General features: G+C 38.3%; 3 protein-coding genes across 3 annotated transcripts; all 3 read right to left on the minus strand.

The window, feature by feature from the left end:
• Positions 1 to 3,888: 3,888 nt before the first annotated feature.
• LOC146458083 (melanocortin receptor 3-like) lies at positions 3,889 to 5,294 on the minus strand. Its single transcript, XM_085091365.1, has 2 exons — positions 5,203 to 5,294; positions 3,889 to 5,051 (listed from the first exon to the last, which is right to left on the minus strand). The coding sequence occupies exon 2, from the start codon at positions 4,955 to 4,957 to the stop codon at positions 4,052 to 4,054; it is 906 nt and encodes a 301-aa protein (XP_084947491.1). The 5' UTR covers positions 4,958 to 5,051; positions 5,203 to 5,294; the 3' UTR covers positions 3,889 to 4,051.
• A 2,809-nt stretch (positions 5,295 to 8,103) lies between these two features.
• LOC146458084 (melanocortin receptor 4-like) lies at positions 8,104 to 9,743 on the minus strand. The gene is made up of 2 exons (XM_085091210.1): positions 9,643 to 9,743; positions 8,104 to 9,053 (listed from the first exon to the last, which is right to left on the minus strand). Exon 2 carries the CDS (start codon positions 9,001 to 9,003, stop codon positions 8,104 to 8,106), a length of 900 nt encoding a protein of 299 aa, XP_084947336.1. The 5' UTR covers positions 9,004 to 9,053; positions 9,643 to 9,743.
• Positions 9,744 to 14,393: 4,650 nt separating this feature from the next.
• Positions 14,394 to 15,997, minus strand: LOC146458085 (melanocortin receptor 4-like). Its single transcript, XM_085091340.1, has one exon. It carries the CDS (start codon positions 15,870 to 15,872, stop codon positions 14,973 to 14,975), a length of 900 nt encoding a protein of 299 aa, XP_084947466.1. The 5' UTR covers positions 15,873 to 15,997; the 3' UTR covers positions 14,394 to 14,972.
• Between the last annotated feature and the right edge of the window lie 288 nt (positions 15,998 to 16,285).

The following is a 16,285-nucleotide window of genomic DNA, read 5'->3' on the forward strand; positions in this document are numbered from 1 at the left end:
TGAGAACACGCATGTAAGTACCGTTTTGAGTCAATACTGCTTGATATTGTGCTTCCATTAGGTCGCTCCTTATGCACCATAAATTCTATGTACAACGTCTTGGGAAGTTCTGCCTTACCTTGGTGTGTGTAATTCCTATTCCCACCAGACATAGCAAGAATGTCAAAAATTGTTCAGACAACTTTTACTTCGAAGGAATCACCACAACGTTCATTTAATAAACGTGTTTATAGACGTCAGTTATTATAGTCTACTGTGATTGACAACTACAAAAAGCAATAATGGTCCAGAAAAGCCATTTCTACGTCAGAACGTCATGGTTAATGGCGGGTTTTCACTTGGACAAAAGTTTGTGAATAAAGATAAGCAAGTGAGAACACCAGCTACATCATCCTCGGAGACCCAGGGACAGTTAGTCGGGTGGAAGAGATTTTTGTGGGCGAAAGTTTATTGTAAGAACGGGAGAGCCCATAGGCAAATACTCTTAGCGAACCAGTTCCAGAAGCATTTGAATTTCGCCCACGAAAATCCCTTCTACCCGACTAACTGCCCCTGGATCTCCGAGGATGTAGCTACATAATCATAAGGACGTGCACGTGCAGAAAACCATTTCTTGACGGAATTCTCGATACGAGCTCCCCCCTCGAAACGGTTGACAGCTTTGTGCTTGTGCCTACGTCGCCCCTGTTCTCGTTAGTGAAAACTGCAATATAAGCACTACAAGAAAGAACGTTTTCGTTCTTCTCGTTCTTATGCTTATAACGTTGCAGGTGTTCTCACTTGCTTAAGCGGCGTTTGTTCTTGTCCTAGTGAAAACCAGGCTTAATGGATAAGCTGAGGATCCTCCTGCAGGCTTCAATTCAGATTGAACTTGATTGGGCTAACTAGCAGGCTTAAAAAGCGATTGCCCGGCGTCAGTAATCTTTTTATCATCATTATTTAATACGATTTTCCAGACAAACCATAAAGTACCGAGGCAAGCGTCTCTCGAATTAAGTGTTGGTCTGTAGTTTCAATTTTTGCCATTGAGAATGGTTTGCCTAACATTTCAATTCCTCGTCATTTCTAGCCAAAGGAAATCTTGCTACGGATCAATTGGAAGGTCAATATTTACATTTGCAAGTAGAATTTTTCTAGACGCAAAATAAATTTCAATTGATTGTCCAGTGTATTTGTTATGTAACAGAAAAGGTAGCGAATTAATAAATTTATTTTACTATGACTCTAAGAGGTGTTGGCGTATTGCTTCTTCGAATTACTGTAGTTGTTGGTTAAGAATATCCCCTCTAGTCTGGCATTCTTTTTCTGTGTAATAGTGTTTATATTCGCTCTAGGCCTCTCATAAACCGATTCACCGAAGATTTTGTGAGGTAGATTCTAGTTAACAATGAACGTTTGTTCATCAATTGCAAAATGCTACTTTCTCAACCGGAAAGCTACAGATGCTTCAGTAGCTTGAATCTTACTTCCGATACATTCCCCCTTAAAATAGAAACAAACTTAAAAGGAACTCAAAATATTTCTTTTTCAAGAAAGCAATGTTAGTCGCGGATAATTAAGACAGGTAATTAAACGTCAGATTATTGTCACGAGAAAAAAACAGCCCTACGTTGTGAGAAAGTTCGGAAACTTATTTAGCCTACAAGGAATCCACAATGGAAAAATATCAGTTATGTTGGAGCGATACTGAATCAAGCTTCCAGTCTAGTCTCGAAGGATGAAGTCCATGGAAAAATTTTTAAAAAAGTAGAACCCAGATAGACTATTGACCGGAGCAAGATAGAAGCTTGGTTGGCCATTGACAATTCAGAAAAAAAAGAAGATTCCCCACCCCACCCCTCTTTATCTGGTTGGCTGGAAAAGGCTACTGGGTTTCAGCCTTAAAAGACTACAAAGCGTCAGTGACAACCACAAAGAAAACAATTCAGTTCATATTCTCCACGTTCCAGAGAGCACTGAAGTCTCATCGAGATCAGAATATTCTCATCTTACAACAGAGTTGAGCCTGAGAAGTCAAATAAGAAATAAATTATCACTGTAAAATGAGTGAAAAATTCAAACATTCCCACATAGTTAACCTTCCTACACGGTAGATGTTGGAATATAGAGTTCATACAAGTGAGCTCAGGAATTGTCTAATATAAGGGAGAAAAGAAAAGCGCACATACATCAGTGCTTGGGGGAGCACGGAGTCCGAACAAGACGGGGATTAAGAGTTCAACCAAAGGATGAATTTCAGGTATCTCATGACACTTTACGGCCTTTTTCTTCTCGTCGCCGGCTTGAGAGAGCACTCGACGGCTTTGGTTCAACCCACCATGCCGGAAGCTACTTGACCAGACACGAGTAACGAAGGACTTTAAGAAAGTCTACCTAGGTTAGAGCTTCAGTGAAAATTTAAACGAGTTACGTAACAGTTTACGTTAAGGGATTTTACATAAACCCGCCCTTGAGAGTCATGCAGGTCTATCAACCGGCTCACGTTTTCAAGAGCCATTGCCATCTGCTTATTGAGATACAGGAACAGGCAGGGGCCAAGATGTACTCTTTTAAGAAGAGCTATACCTGGTACCAGTGAAATGAGATGTTATGTTGTTAGTTTGGTGAATAAATGAGAAATGAATTTTTCAGTCCGCTGTGACGCAGGCACTCGGAAAAGGAAAATCAGAGTTCTCCCTAAAGGACACGAACCTATGTCCTTCTGATTACTAGTTCAGATGCTCTACCAATGAACTGCAGGAGACCCGTGCGAGCCAGTTCATTAAACTCCATGTGACAAACATCTTGCATACTGCTTACTTTCGGGCAGATTAACTTCAGCCGATGTGTAACACATTTTATTTCAACGAATTTCCCCAAATGTTTTTGTTACAGCTGTATGTATGATCCCAATGATAACAACAACATTCTAAAACTAAAGAGGATTCCACGTGCAAGTATAACTAAAACTAATGTCCAGTGTTATTAATTGGTAAAGCGTTTCCTCAGCTCTTATTCAGCTTTGTCAGTGAGTTCAATAGAGTCAGCTTTTTATAGAGCGCAAATAGTTGAATCTTGCTGTAAAAATGAAGAGTTACGCAACGGACTGTACTGATTCTCAGTACGCCTGTTCTCCTCAACGGTTGAAAGCTGGAACTTGGCTCAGTAAAACTCTGTTGCTCTTGCTGCCATCAGAACAGATGGCTACATGCTTATTGAATCTTGCCATTGAAAGTAACTTCAGAGCTAATTTGAATTTCAAGACTTTTTCGCCTTATATTTTTAAATATAAAAACCTTGCTGTGTATTAAAAATTCTACTCCGAATTATCTTTAGCCAAAGTCATCATTTGTGCCTACTTTGTGACAATAGAAATGCAGACTCCGAACAGCTGCTATAAATGAGAAAGCAGCATGTATTCCACTTTATATAACCCGAAACTGAGAAGAGTGCAGGTAGAATTCAAATTTTTCCTGATATTATCCATTAAGTGATGTCTGCACCAAGATGCCGTTTTCTATGTCTGTGTCAGACGTCAAAATAGCCAAGACATTTTCTTACAGAAAGAGTTATTTCCTGTACCACTGTTATTTTAATCTGTGCTTACACGTACCTGTTTCAGTTTTAAAACTTAAACATCAATTATTCAGCGTAAATTAATCGAGCCTCTGAGAACAAATTCAATAGTTCGGATCAGTGGCTTGGTCGTTTAGGACCCTTTAGTATACACGTGTGCACCTCGCGTTAAGAGGGCATGGGCTTTCATTGCGGCTGGTGAAGCTATTTCTCACAGCACTGAATTAAAGAGTGCACACAAACATACGAACCAAATGAACCCTCTGGAGTTGTCTCTCTTTACCTACCTAAAAAAATAAGTAAGTCAGCTTATTATACCGGTAAGGCCGACTATATTTTAATACTTATTAAATTAACGGAGTCTTCCAGTAGTTTGATTGCACGGCAGAGCGGCGTGCAGAGGACAACATGTTCAGTGCTGCAAACAGTATTCCACGTTTCTTTCGCTTAGAGGATGCGATTCATCTATAACTTTGCGAACGAGATCAATCGCTTTTCACTGCGGTTTAGCAAAGATTATTTTTGACAACGCGTTTCGCAACATGTTCATAACTGCATTTCGAATGTGTCTCATTTTCCAGCAGTAAATCAGAGGATTGAGAGAGGAATTGAAAAATATCAGAGTCATGAAGTAAGTACGTAACATGACGTTCAGTGGTTCATCCGTTAGGGCAGTAGCCCAAAACATACAAGTGTTTGGCAAATAACAAACCAAAAACACGATGTATATGTAAACTACTGCCATCGCAGATTTTGCCTGCCTTCCATTATTGGCAATTCCTGCAGTAGTATCTTGTGCCAGTTGCTGTACCTGCAAATTTTGGATTTGAGTTTGGTGCTGTCGCACCGTCCTGTATATCTTGTAATTAAGAAATGCTGTCGTTATATAACTGGCAGCATCAATTATCCCAAACATGACAAAAATAATATTTTCTGGTGTCCACAACCTTAACAACAGAAAAAGTATGCTTATTACCCAGATTGAGATCACCCCAGCAACAACACGCTTGTTAGTCACAAGTTCTTGGTATCGGAGATGAATATGAATGGCCAGAAATCTGTCTACGCTCAGAGCTGTGACACCAAAGAAGGAAGACCATGAAAATAAATTCACCATGATAACGAACAGCTGTTTAATTTGTTTGCTTTCATCAGCGCTTGCAGTTTGCTGTTCCAACTTCGTAACAAGAAGGGAAATGTAACAAGGCTGCACCAGTAATCCAACACCAAGATCAGAAACAGCCAGGCTTAGCAGTAACGTTTTTAAAGGCTTTGGCAACGATGAAGTTTTCCTTATCACCAACATTGTTATAATGTTCAACACGATGTTGGTGTAACACAAGAAAGCGTTGAAGAGGCAGTTAACGACGTATGATGAATAGAATTCTTCAGCTACTTCCATTATTTAAAACGTTCTGAGAGAAAACAGTGGTATACTGAGTAGAAATTTCTGAAAACTCAACTCAAGTCAGGTCTGACTCTTTGACCTCTTTGAACTGTAGTCCATAAGAGAAAATAAATTTAGGTTAGTGGGGCTGTAGTGAATGAACGGATTGTTTTTAGAACACAGATGGCCGGCTAAACCCTATAAAATGCTCAAAAATTGAGTCGAATTAATTGAACGTCACATATATCAACTGTAATTACCAAGTATCGTCGATTTTCCTGCGTCGCCTCATCTTAACTATCCATAGCTGGAGTAAACTTGTGGCTTTAATATATTTTTCACACCGAATCGCTGCACCTAAAACAGATGGTTGTGAAAGATTGCTCTCAGGATCGACCAACATTAAATGTCGTTCACTCAGGAAGCGAGAATAGCTATAAGTGATTGGTTATTAAAAAAACATATGGCATCAAATTAAAAAATTAAACGAGCGGTCCACTCTGTGAAAATGGTGAGAGCTTGTATTACCTTAATAGAACTGCGAGCGGTCCCTTATTTTTCTCAGTGATAATAAAACGAACGAACGCCAGGAGCGGCCACGCCAACGCATGGCGTCTCTTCGTGGGAAAACAATTTTCGCGCGCCTTCGATCGCTTTACTTTCCCTAAGAAAAAACGGATGCAACATGTTGAACGAAGTTTCATTTCCATCAATCACCTTCAACATCGTCCATTATTTCTTTTGTTCTCAGGTATAAACAACAATGTTGCATTCGTTTGGCCACCATATATTCAGCATTGTTGAACGCACGCATGCCCACTGAGTTGATTTTGCGGGTATCTGTATCCATGGCGATGATTTTCTGTCTATATTTGCTTCGCTCGTTGCCACGTAAGTATTCAAGCTACAGTATGGCGCCCAACGAACAATATTTTGAATCTCTCAACGACGAAAGCTTAAACACAAACGTTAACGATCTCTCTTTAAATAAAAAAAAGAGAAAGGGGAAAGAAGTAAGTGAAACTGTAAGACCAGGAAAAGCGGGAAATTGGTCTGACGCGAAGGTCGATCGATCGATTGGTTTAGGCAAACCAACATGGTGCGGGTTTCCTAATACTAATAAGTTCTTGGAAAATAGATAAACTGGAAAACATCTTAAGAAGATTTATCAGTCCCCATTGAAATATAGTTTCTTTGTTTATTTTTTTACCGAAGATTGGAATAAGTTATAAACTGATAGTTTAGTTTTTACTCAGAGGACACGTTGCCAGAATATCTGTTGACAAGATATAAGGCCAATTAACAACTTGTGAACACTGGTCTTGCCAAGAGGACATTAAACCATAAATACACATACATACACTTTATTTATACACTGTGCAGTCGAACTTTTTACAGTTCTAGCGTTCTTACACGTGAACGTGTTGAAAAACTAAGAGCTAAAACTTAAGGGTGCTAAGCATCAAAATAAAAAAAATAATAAATAAATAAAAAGGGGAAATCTTCATCAAACGAACTTACATATTTCTGGTTATTCATCAAAGTTCCCATTTCTAATTAGTTTAAAAAAAATTTTCATGTTTGTCGCCGACCGTATCAGTTATCTGTTAAGCTGTTCCAAATCCTTGTGGAATCGTATCTAAAAGAGTTCAATCCGTATGGTTGTAGAATGCACTATTACATACATACATACATACATACATACATACATACATACATACATACATACATACATACATACATACATACATACATACATACATACATACATACATACATACATACATACATACATACATACATACATACATGCATGCATACATACATACATACATACATACGGTTTGTGGCAACCCAAAGGCTGGTGTGGACCTGCCAGGAACTAAAAAACTACTTAAATATATGTACAATTCTAAATTCATAAAAGTTCACTCAACGTAAAGAAATTTCAAGAACTTAGAAATATAAAAAATCCGTTTGCTTTGATGTTATCAAACAGGCCTCCTTTTCGAATTGAATACGATCTAATGTCCTTGAGGCCTGTTTATTGGTACATGCAGTAAAATCAATGAGTTTGCTTTTCTTTTCCATTCTATCGGAAGATATCGTGGTTTTTAATATCGCTTTTAATTGATTTTGCTTTGTATGTGTTCTGATTTTTTATCAGAATTTGAAACAATTTTAAATTCTCCTGTAAATAACATAAAGAATATGATGATTATTACTAACATAAAGGGACGAAGATTTGCCGACGACTAGCCCTATACCAGTTCTGTTACATAAAGCAGTTGCTCAGCAGATTATTCCTATCTTTCTTATGTCTTCTGGGACCATCCGCCCCACCCCCCCCCCCCCCCCTTCAACTCCCCCGGCCTCCATAACTTTGCAAGTATAAAAGCTATAAAAATAAGATAGGACGTCAAAAGATGTCTCCTTTGACGTCCGCAATCCGAAGTGATGACGTCATATGATGTTGTAATGACATCATGATCGTCAAATGGCGGCCATCTTGTATCCGCCACCTTGGATTTCTGGTTTTCTCCAAAACGTCAGGATAGTGTTAAGGTTAATTTACTGATTGAGCCGGAATAAGATTCGGTCAGGTTATGGTTATCACATTTCTTGGTGATCAAGAGATAAGCGACTGAAATTGTCCTAAGGCCACGTACTCCACATTACAACATAATATGGTTTTATAAGTTACGAAACCTCTAAAAGAACAATATTATTTTTATTCGGTGCCTTCTCAAAACCATGCGAAGTCATTATGAACCTCGGAACTCTTCCTCCCAGGGACCTGTGCAGTCAAGCCACATATAGCTCTGGAGTCGAGAACGTATGTGGAGTCTGGCACGAGTGAGGAATTGTGAGATCGTTTAGGGAGGAATACGTAACTTTTCAAAGTGGCAGTAACAGTCAGTAACTGACCTCAGTTACTTATGTTTATTTTTTGCTAATTAGATCTTTTAAGGATCCTGCATATACTTGCAGCATTTTCGTTCGCGGTTCTAGATCTTCGCAGTTTATTCTTCTCTTTAGTAACAGTCAGCTGTAAAGAAAAGGTTTTTCCGCCGTAGGAGATTTAACAAGAACTTTTTCACCTCCAGAAAACACAAAAAAATAGCGCACTTTTTGCAGTCGGCACATATTCCTTCCATTCCTCAACTGCAATACAAAAAGATATTTCTTGGTATCCTCACGACAGCGTGTCGAATGTGTCTCATCTTCCAGCAGTAAATCAGAGGATTGAGAGATGAATTGAGAAACACTAGCGTCCAGCTATAAAAGGAGAGAGGAGTTGTCTTTGCAGTAGGGACTCCGGAAATTATCGCAACAACCTTACCACAGATTCCTGGGAGATAACAAGCGAGGAAAACCAGACATACGTAAAATGTACTGACTGCGGAGTTTCTCATCCTGATCAAATGTGCCATTTCGTCGCCATTTTGGGCTTCCTGGCGTACTTGTAGGGATTGAATTTGATTGGTGTGGTGTCGTACGATTAAATAAATTTTGTAATAGAGTAATTTGACGATTACTATACAAACAATCTCAATAACGGTAAAACATATTAACACGTGCTTTGCGTGTTCTGGAATCCAAAACAAAAATGACGCAGCCGCACTGAAAATCCAAATTGACATCACCACAGCAATGGCACGCTTGTGAGTTACAAGTTCCCGATATCTGAGATGAAGATGAATGGCCAAGAATCTGTCAGCACTCAGAGCTGTAACACTAAAGAACGAAGCCCAGGCAAAGACAATCATCGTGGTGAGGAACGTGGTGAACGCGGTGTTATAAGGGGCGTAAGTTTCATCTTTATGACCCATTTTCATCACGAGAATTGCAATGTATAGCGGTTGTACCAGTAATCCAACACCAAGATCAGAGACAGCCAGACTCAGAAGCAATGTTTTAAAAGGTTTCGGCAACGATGAAGTTTTCCTTATCGCGTAAATTGTGGCACCGTTTAACAAGATGGCGGTGTAACACAACAAAGCGTTGAAGACGCAATTAGCGATGTACGACGAATACAGGCCTTCCGCTTCTGCCATCATTGAACGCTGATGGTTGCAAATATTTTCAAAAGCCTTTTCTACGGCTGTATCTGCGAATCAAACGTTTGAGGTAAGTCTGCTAGCTTAGATATATTTTTACAAATGGTGCGTGAATCAGAAAAGGAACAGGAACAACCTTCCAGAACACATAATAAAATACTTGCAATGTTTCTCTTGTGCTCTTAGATCGTTTTGTGCTAAATACATATTTGTGTAAGCTAATACAGTTTGATCTGTTTGGATGCTTTAACTAAAAATTAAAGTTTCAAGGAACGGAGTCTTATTCCCCGATGATTTTTTTTCTTTGTTGTTGCCTTTACGTATTCTCAATGCGTGCTGAACTTTCTTCGCATTTTAAACGACACATAAGCCTCTTCGAAAGTAAAAGGAATTAGTTTTACAGAGTGACGAAATTTCAGAGCTGACATTTTGCTAAAGGAAACTTCAGATTTTTCTTCAAAATTAGAATCTGAGGTGATTAAGGCCTCACGAACTGATCTATATAAAAACACTTAATTGAAGCGCAGTGAACCCCTTTCCGCATAATATAAATTAAAATTTCCCCTTTTAAGCGCACAGATGCATTTGTAAGCCATGCGACTTTCCGAGCGGCAAAATTAGGTTAAACATCGAGCTTACTTTACTCAGAAGCTTTAACTTTAATAAAATACTCGCTTGACTCCAAACAACAAACACAAGGAAATAATTGAAGTCGTTTGTTACATTTATACCTTCCCTCTGCTCCTAAAAAAGCAATAGTCTCGGATTTCATCATTAGAGCTCATTTGAATTTTTTTCTTTAATAAATGAGGAGATGTAAGAGCCTCAAGCGGTGTTTATAAGATTCGCCCATTAAGGAACGGGGAAATTAAATATCATTTCCGAGAAAACAATTTTCTAATTAAACTTTACTTCCACAGTTGTGTGATAATCCCTCTCATGTTATTGGCCGGGGAAAACATAAAAAGAGATCAAAATTTAATTGTGGGTTTTCTTTTGTCCATCCCTAATCATCTTCTAACCAAAAATATTGTTTCCCTGATCTGGATTATGATTTAAATGCATTGATAAAAATTTTTTCCTATATATTTGATCAGTCACAATAAAATATGTGAATGTCAATATCATGTTCATAAGGGTCTATAAAGGGATAAAGTAATGTCATAGATATGGGGTGATTCGAAGCCATTATCTCTATTCAAAGAGAGCTCTCATAACCAGATCTCAAGTTCTTTTCACGAAAAGCAACGCCTTAAGACATCATGCAGGAAAGCAATTGAGATCTGGTTACAAAAGCCCTCTTTGAGTACAGACAATGGCTTCGAATCATAGCCAATTTTAGCCCCCCTAAACAGGAAGTTTCGTTATAAAAGGAATCTGGCTTGGACATTCTCACCTTCGGTTGACAATCAACCATCAGAGCGCAAACAATTAACAAAAACACTTGCTTAACTGTGCCTTTTTCTGCGGTTCATACTGATAAAATTGGCTTAGTTTTCGGAAATTAGAAATTGATATCGTATATTAATGTTGTGATATTATGAACTTTTGAGAGACGCTCGAGTCAACAACTTGCCACAACCGAACGAGATCTAAATTTGCATCTCACGCCCAGAAAGGTGTGAAATGAAGGAGGGGCTTGCCCTTTTATAGAGGAACTTCTGGTTTAATAAATGAACCAACACAACAACAACGTTAACAACATGACTTTTACTAATATCAATTCTTACCTTGTCCCTTCCTTCTTCTCAGCGTCATGGGCGCGCGCTGTGAAAGATACAAAATCTGTAAAGGAAGAAAAAAAAACACTTACATCAGTATCTGAACTACTTTTTCAATCCATACCTTAAGCAATTATCTGCGAAGCCAAACTTTACTTTTTTCCTGTTAATTGATTTGAATTCTTGGTCGCCGAGGTTCTTTTCACTCAGGTAACGACGTATATGCCGTACACAATCTGATATAGCGTCTTTGGAGGATATCTCTCCTTGGACGGCTTTGCCACTTCTTGAAGAAATTTTGTCATCCCGAGTAGTTTAGGCTTAAAGCATCCATCTCAACTAAAGGTACATTCAAGGACTGGACTTTGTGAAGATCGTAATCTTTGAACAAGCAACCTGGTTCCAACGGTGGCAATCTTAACGTGAGCAAGCCTTGTCATTCCAAAAAAAAATGGAAGCCGCCCATTTGTTTTTGTAGAGGGTTGACTTTGGTACGGTCGTTTCTATGCAAAGCTCTTCGTCTTGTGTTGTATTTGCCGGTCTGAATCTATCAGCCACAACAAAGCAAACTACTAATCAAAGTGAGCACTTCAATCAAATGACCACGAAGCGGAAGATATCAATAATGAATACAGATGGTTGCGAAAACCTAACAAGTGAGTGTCAGATAGCCGTGACAAAATCAACAATTGTGATAACCTAGCAAGTAGGTGAAATTATCAATTCCAATGCAACAAGTATTAAGAAACAAAGAACTCTCTCCGAATAGGCACCTCAAAATACTCAGAAAATTTTCTAATTGTATTTGTTGGAGAAGTAAATTAAAAAAACTCGGGCTTCGTGTTTCGATGGGTTTCCAAACACTCGAAAACAATAAAAGGACCTGGCCTACGGCCTCGTGCTTCCATCTGTTTCTCATGTTTGGAAACCCACTGAAACACTCGCCCTCGTTTTTAAAAGGTACTTGAAAAACTGATAAGAACTGGAACCAAACATGTTGCCTTGCCAACATAAATATTTATCTAGAACGTACCTTTGGTTCTGTACTTTAATTACTCCACCAATTAACTTTCCCTGACTGGCTTTGACCAAATGGGAAAATTGTTGCATCGCGGCCCTCGAATCAAAACTCTCATGTAATAAGCTATAGGCAAGCTTTGCCAGCTCTCGATTCCCAATCACTGTTCTGTTTTCGGGTGTACTGACCATGTACCCAAAATTATCAAATATTTGAATACTATCTGGACCGAAAGGGGGGGGGGGGTTGCCCACGGCGACTTTGAACCTGCATAACTCTTTGAATATTCGAGCAAACGCCCTGAAACTTCGGGACTTCTTCGCTAATTTATCTGGAAACAATTTCATTTGGTTGGTTAATTGACTTTGGTGTTACTATAGCAACAAAGTTTTGATAGGTAGTTCCTTAGAGAATATAAAATCCCTTTTCAAAATGAAGAAAATTACTTTTCTCACCGTAACTTTTATAAGTGTTTTTAGCTCATGTTGTTTTGTTCAAATTGGTTTTTATTATTGTTAACTGCCACAGTACACATACTAAATTCAATCGTGCTACTGTACTTGAAACTACATTGATATTACAATAATTTAGAAATCAATAAGTCAGTTTGATCGTATCATTTCAATTTACATACAGTTATTACAATAATATATTGTTATAATTATACAGTTATTAGAATTTCTGGCTTCAGCTAATATTATATTTATACATATATACATAAAAAAGAGACCTAAATAGAGCGAATTTGGGAGGAGTCCTTTTCTTATATTTCTAGCGTATTAAGCTGACATTTTGCTGAAGAAAACTTCAGATTTTTCTTCAAAATTAGAATCTGAGGTGATTAAGGCCTCACGAACTGATCTATAAAAACACTTAATTGAAGCGCAGTGAACTCCTTTCATTATATAAATTATAATTCCCCTTTTAAGCGCACAGATGCATTTTTAAGCCATGCATGCGACTTTTCGAGCGGCAAAATTTGGTTAAACATCGAGCTTACTTTACTCAGAAGCTTTAACTTTAATAAAATACTCGCTTGACTCCAAACAACAAACACAAGGAAATAATTGAAGTCGTTTGTTACATTTATACCTTCCCTCTGCTCCTAAAAAAGCAGTAGTCTCGGATTTCATCATTAGAGCTCATTTGAATTTTTTTCTTTAATAAATGAAGAGATGTAAGAGCCTCAAGCGGTGTTTATAAGATTCGCCCATTAAGGAACGGGGAAATTAAATATCATTTCCGAGAAAACAATTTTCTAATTAAACTTTACTTCCACAGTTGTGTGATAATCCCTCTCATGTTATTGGCCGGGGAAAACATAAAAAGAGATCAAAATTTAATTGTGGGTTTTCTTTTGTCCATCCCTAATCATCTTCTAACCAAAAATATTGTTTTCCTGATCTGGATTATGATTTAAATGCATTGATAAAAATTTTTTCCTATATATTTGATCAGTCACAATAAAATATGTGAATGTCAATATCATGTTCATAAGGGTCTATAAAGGGATAAAGTAATGTCATAGATATGGGGTGATTCGAAGCCATTATCTCTATTCAAAGAGAGCTCTCATAACCAGATCTCAAGTTCTTTTCACGGAAAGCAACGCCTTAAGACATCACGCAGGAAAGCAATTGAGATCTGGTTACAAAAGCCCTCTTTGAGTATAGACAATGGCTTCGAATCATAGCCAATTTTAGCCCCCCTAAACAGGAAGTTTCGGTATAAAAAGAGTCTGGCTTGGACATTCTCACCTTCGGTTGACAATCAACCATCAGAGCGCAAACAATTAACAAAAAAACTTGCTTAACTGTGCCTTTTTCTGCGGTTCATACTGATAAAATTGGCTTAGTTTTCGGAAATTAGAAATTGATATCGTATATTAATGTTGTGATATTATGAAATTTTGAGAGACGCTCGAGTCAACAACTTGCCCCATCTGAACGGCATCTAAATGTGCATCTCACGCCCAGAAAGGCGTGAAATGAAGGAGGGGCTTGCCCTTTTATAGAGGAACTTCTCGTTTAATAAACGAACCAACACAACAACAACGTTAACAACATGACTTTTACTAATATCAGTTCTTACCTTGTCCCTTCCTTCTTCTCAGCGTAAAGGGCGCGTGCTGTGAAAGATACAAAATCTGTAAAGGAAGAAAAAAAAACACTTACATCAGTATCTGAACTACTTTTTCAATCCATATCTTAAGCAATTATCTGCGAAGCCAAACTTTCCCTTTTTCCTGGTAATTGATTTCAATTCTTGGTCGCCGAGGTTCTTTTCACTCAGGTAACGACGTATATGCCTACTTTACTACTATACTTTGTACTTGAATCAAAGTTTGTTAATAGAAACCAGGAGGAGGAGGATGAGGGCTTCCCTGTTCATCCTGCAAGTATAGTTAAAGTATCTCATAAATAGGGTCGTGTAGTTAAATTTCTTTAAAACACCCAAACTTTTGTTGAAAATAGTTCAATTCGAACAATAAGATAGGACGTCCAAAGATGTCTCCTTTGACGTCCGCAATCCGACGTGATGACGTCATTTGATGTTGTAATGACATCATGATCGTCAAATGGCGGCCATCTTGTATCCGCCACCTTGGATTTCTGGTTTTCTCCAAAACGTCAGGATAGTGTTAAGGTTAATTTACTGATTGAGAATAAGATTCGGTCAGGTTATGGTTATCACATTTCTTGGTGATCAAGAGATAAGCGACTGAAATTGTCCTAAGGCCACGTACTCCATATTACAACATAATATGGTTTTATAAGTTACGAAACCTCTAAAAGAACAATATTATTTTTATTCGGTGCCTTCTCAAAACCATGCGAAGTCATTATGAACCTCGGAACTCTTCCTCTCAGGGACTTGTGCAGTCAAGCCACATATAGCTCTGGAGTGGAGAACGTATGTGGAGTCTGGTGCGAGTGAGGAATTGTGAGATCGTTTAGGGAGGAATACGTAACTTTTCAAAATGGCAGTAACAGTCAGTAACTGACTTCAGTTACTTATGTTTATTTTTTGCTAATTAGGTCTTTTAAGGATCCTGCATATACTTGCAGCATTTTCGTTCGCGGTTCTTTGCAGTTTATTCTTCTCTTTAGTAACAGTCAGCTGTAAAGAAAAGGTTTTTCAGGTAGGAGATTTAACAAGAACTTTTTCACCTCGAGAAAACACATTAAAATAGTGCACTTTTTGCAGTCGGCACATATTCCTTCCATTCCTCAACTGCAATACAAAAAGATATTTCTTGGTATGCTCACGACAGCGTGTCGAATGTGTCTCATCTTCCAGCAGTAAATCAGAGGATTGAGAGATGAATTGAGAAACACTAGCGTCCAGCTATAAAAGGAGAGAGGAGTTGTCTTTGCAGTAGGGACTCCGGAAATTATCGCAACAACCTTACCACAGATTCCTGGGAGATAACAAGCGAGGAAAACCAGACATACGTAAAATGTACTGACTGCGGAGTTTCTCATCCTGATCAAATGTGCCATTTCGTCGCCATTTTGGGCTTCCTGGCGTACTTGTAGGGATTGAATTTGATTGGTGTGGTGTCGTACGATTAAATAAATTTTGTAATAGAGTAATTTGACGATTACTATACAAACAATCTCAATAACGGTAAAACATATTAACACGTGCTTTGCGTGTTCTGGAATCCAAAACAAAAATGACGCAGCCGCACTGAAAATCCAAATTGACATCACCACAGCAATGGCACGCTTGTGAGTTACAAGTTCCCGATATCTGAGATGAAGATGAATGGCCAAGAATCTGTCAGCACTCAGAGCTGTAACACTAAAGAACGAAGCCCAGGCAAAGACAATCATCGTGGTGAGGAACGTAGTGTACGCGGTATTATAAGGGGGGTAGTTTTCATCCATATGACCCATTTTCATCACGAGAATTGCAATGTAAAGCGGTTGTACCAGTAATCCAACACCAAGATCAGAGACAGCCAGACTCAGAAGCAATGTTTTAAAAGGTTTCGGCAACGATGAAGTTTTCCTTATCGCGTAAATTGTGGCACCGTTTAACAAGATGGCGGTGTAACACAACAAAGCGTTGAAGACGCAATTAGCGATGTACGACGAATACAGGCCTTCCGCTTCTGCCATCATTGAACGCTGATGGTTGTAAATATTTTCAAAAGCGTTTTCTACGGCTGTATCTGCGAATCAAACGTTTGAGGTAAGTATGTTAGCTTAGATATATTTTTACAAATGGTTCATGAATCAGAGAATAATTAGGAACACGCTTCCAAAACATATAACGAAAATACTTAAAATGCTTCTTTTGTGTTCCAAGATCGTTTTGTGCCCTTTTGAATACATATTTGTGTAAGCTAATACAGTTTGATCAGTTTGGATGCTTTAACTTAAAATTAGTTTCAGGGAACGGAGTCTTATTCCCCGATGATTTTTTTCTTTGTTGTTGCCTTTACGTATTCTAAATGCTAGCTGAACTTTTTTCGCATTTTAAACGACACATCATCAAGGTTCTTCGAAAGTAAAAGGAATTAGTTTTCCAGGGT

This window comes from Pavona decussata, unplaced genomic scaffold (genome assembly GCF_977016875.1).
Source record: "Pavona decussata unplaced genomic scaffold, jaPavDecu1.1 SCAFFOLD_234, whole genome shotgun sequence".
NCBI lineage: Eukaryota > Metazoa > Cnidaria > Anthozoa > Scleractinia > Agariciidae > Pavona > Pavona decussata.

Bases quoted from the DNA above. Each gene is read 5' to 3' on its own strand.
- LOC146458083 (XM_085091365.1), bottom strand. From the start codon at position 4,957: ATGGAAGTAGCTGAAGAATTCTATTCATCATACGTCGTTAACTGCCTC.
- LOC146458085 (XM_085091340.1), bottom strand. From the start codon at position 15,872: ATGATGGCAGAAGCGGAAGGCCTGTATTCGTCGTACATCGCTAATTGC.
- LOC146458084 (XM_085091210.1), bottom strand. From the start codon at position 9,003: ATGATGGCAGAAGCGGAAGGCCTGTATTCGTCGTACATCGCTAATTGC.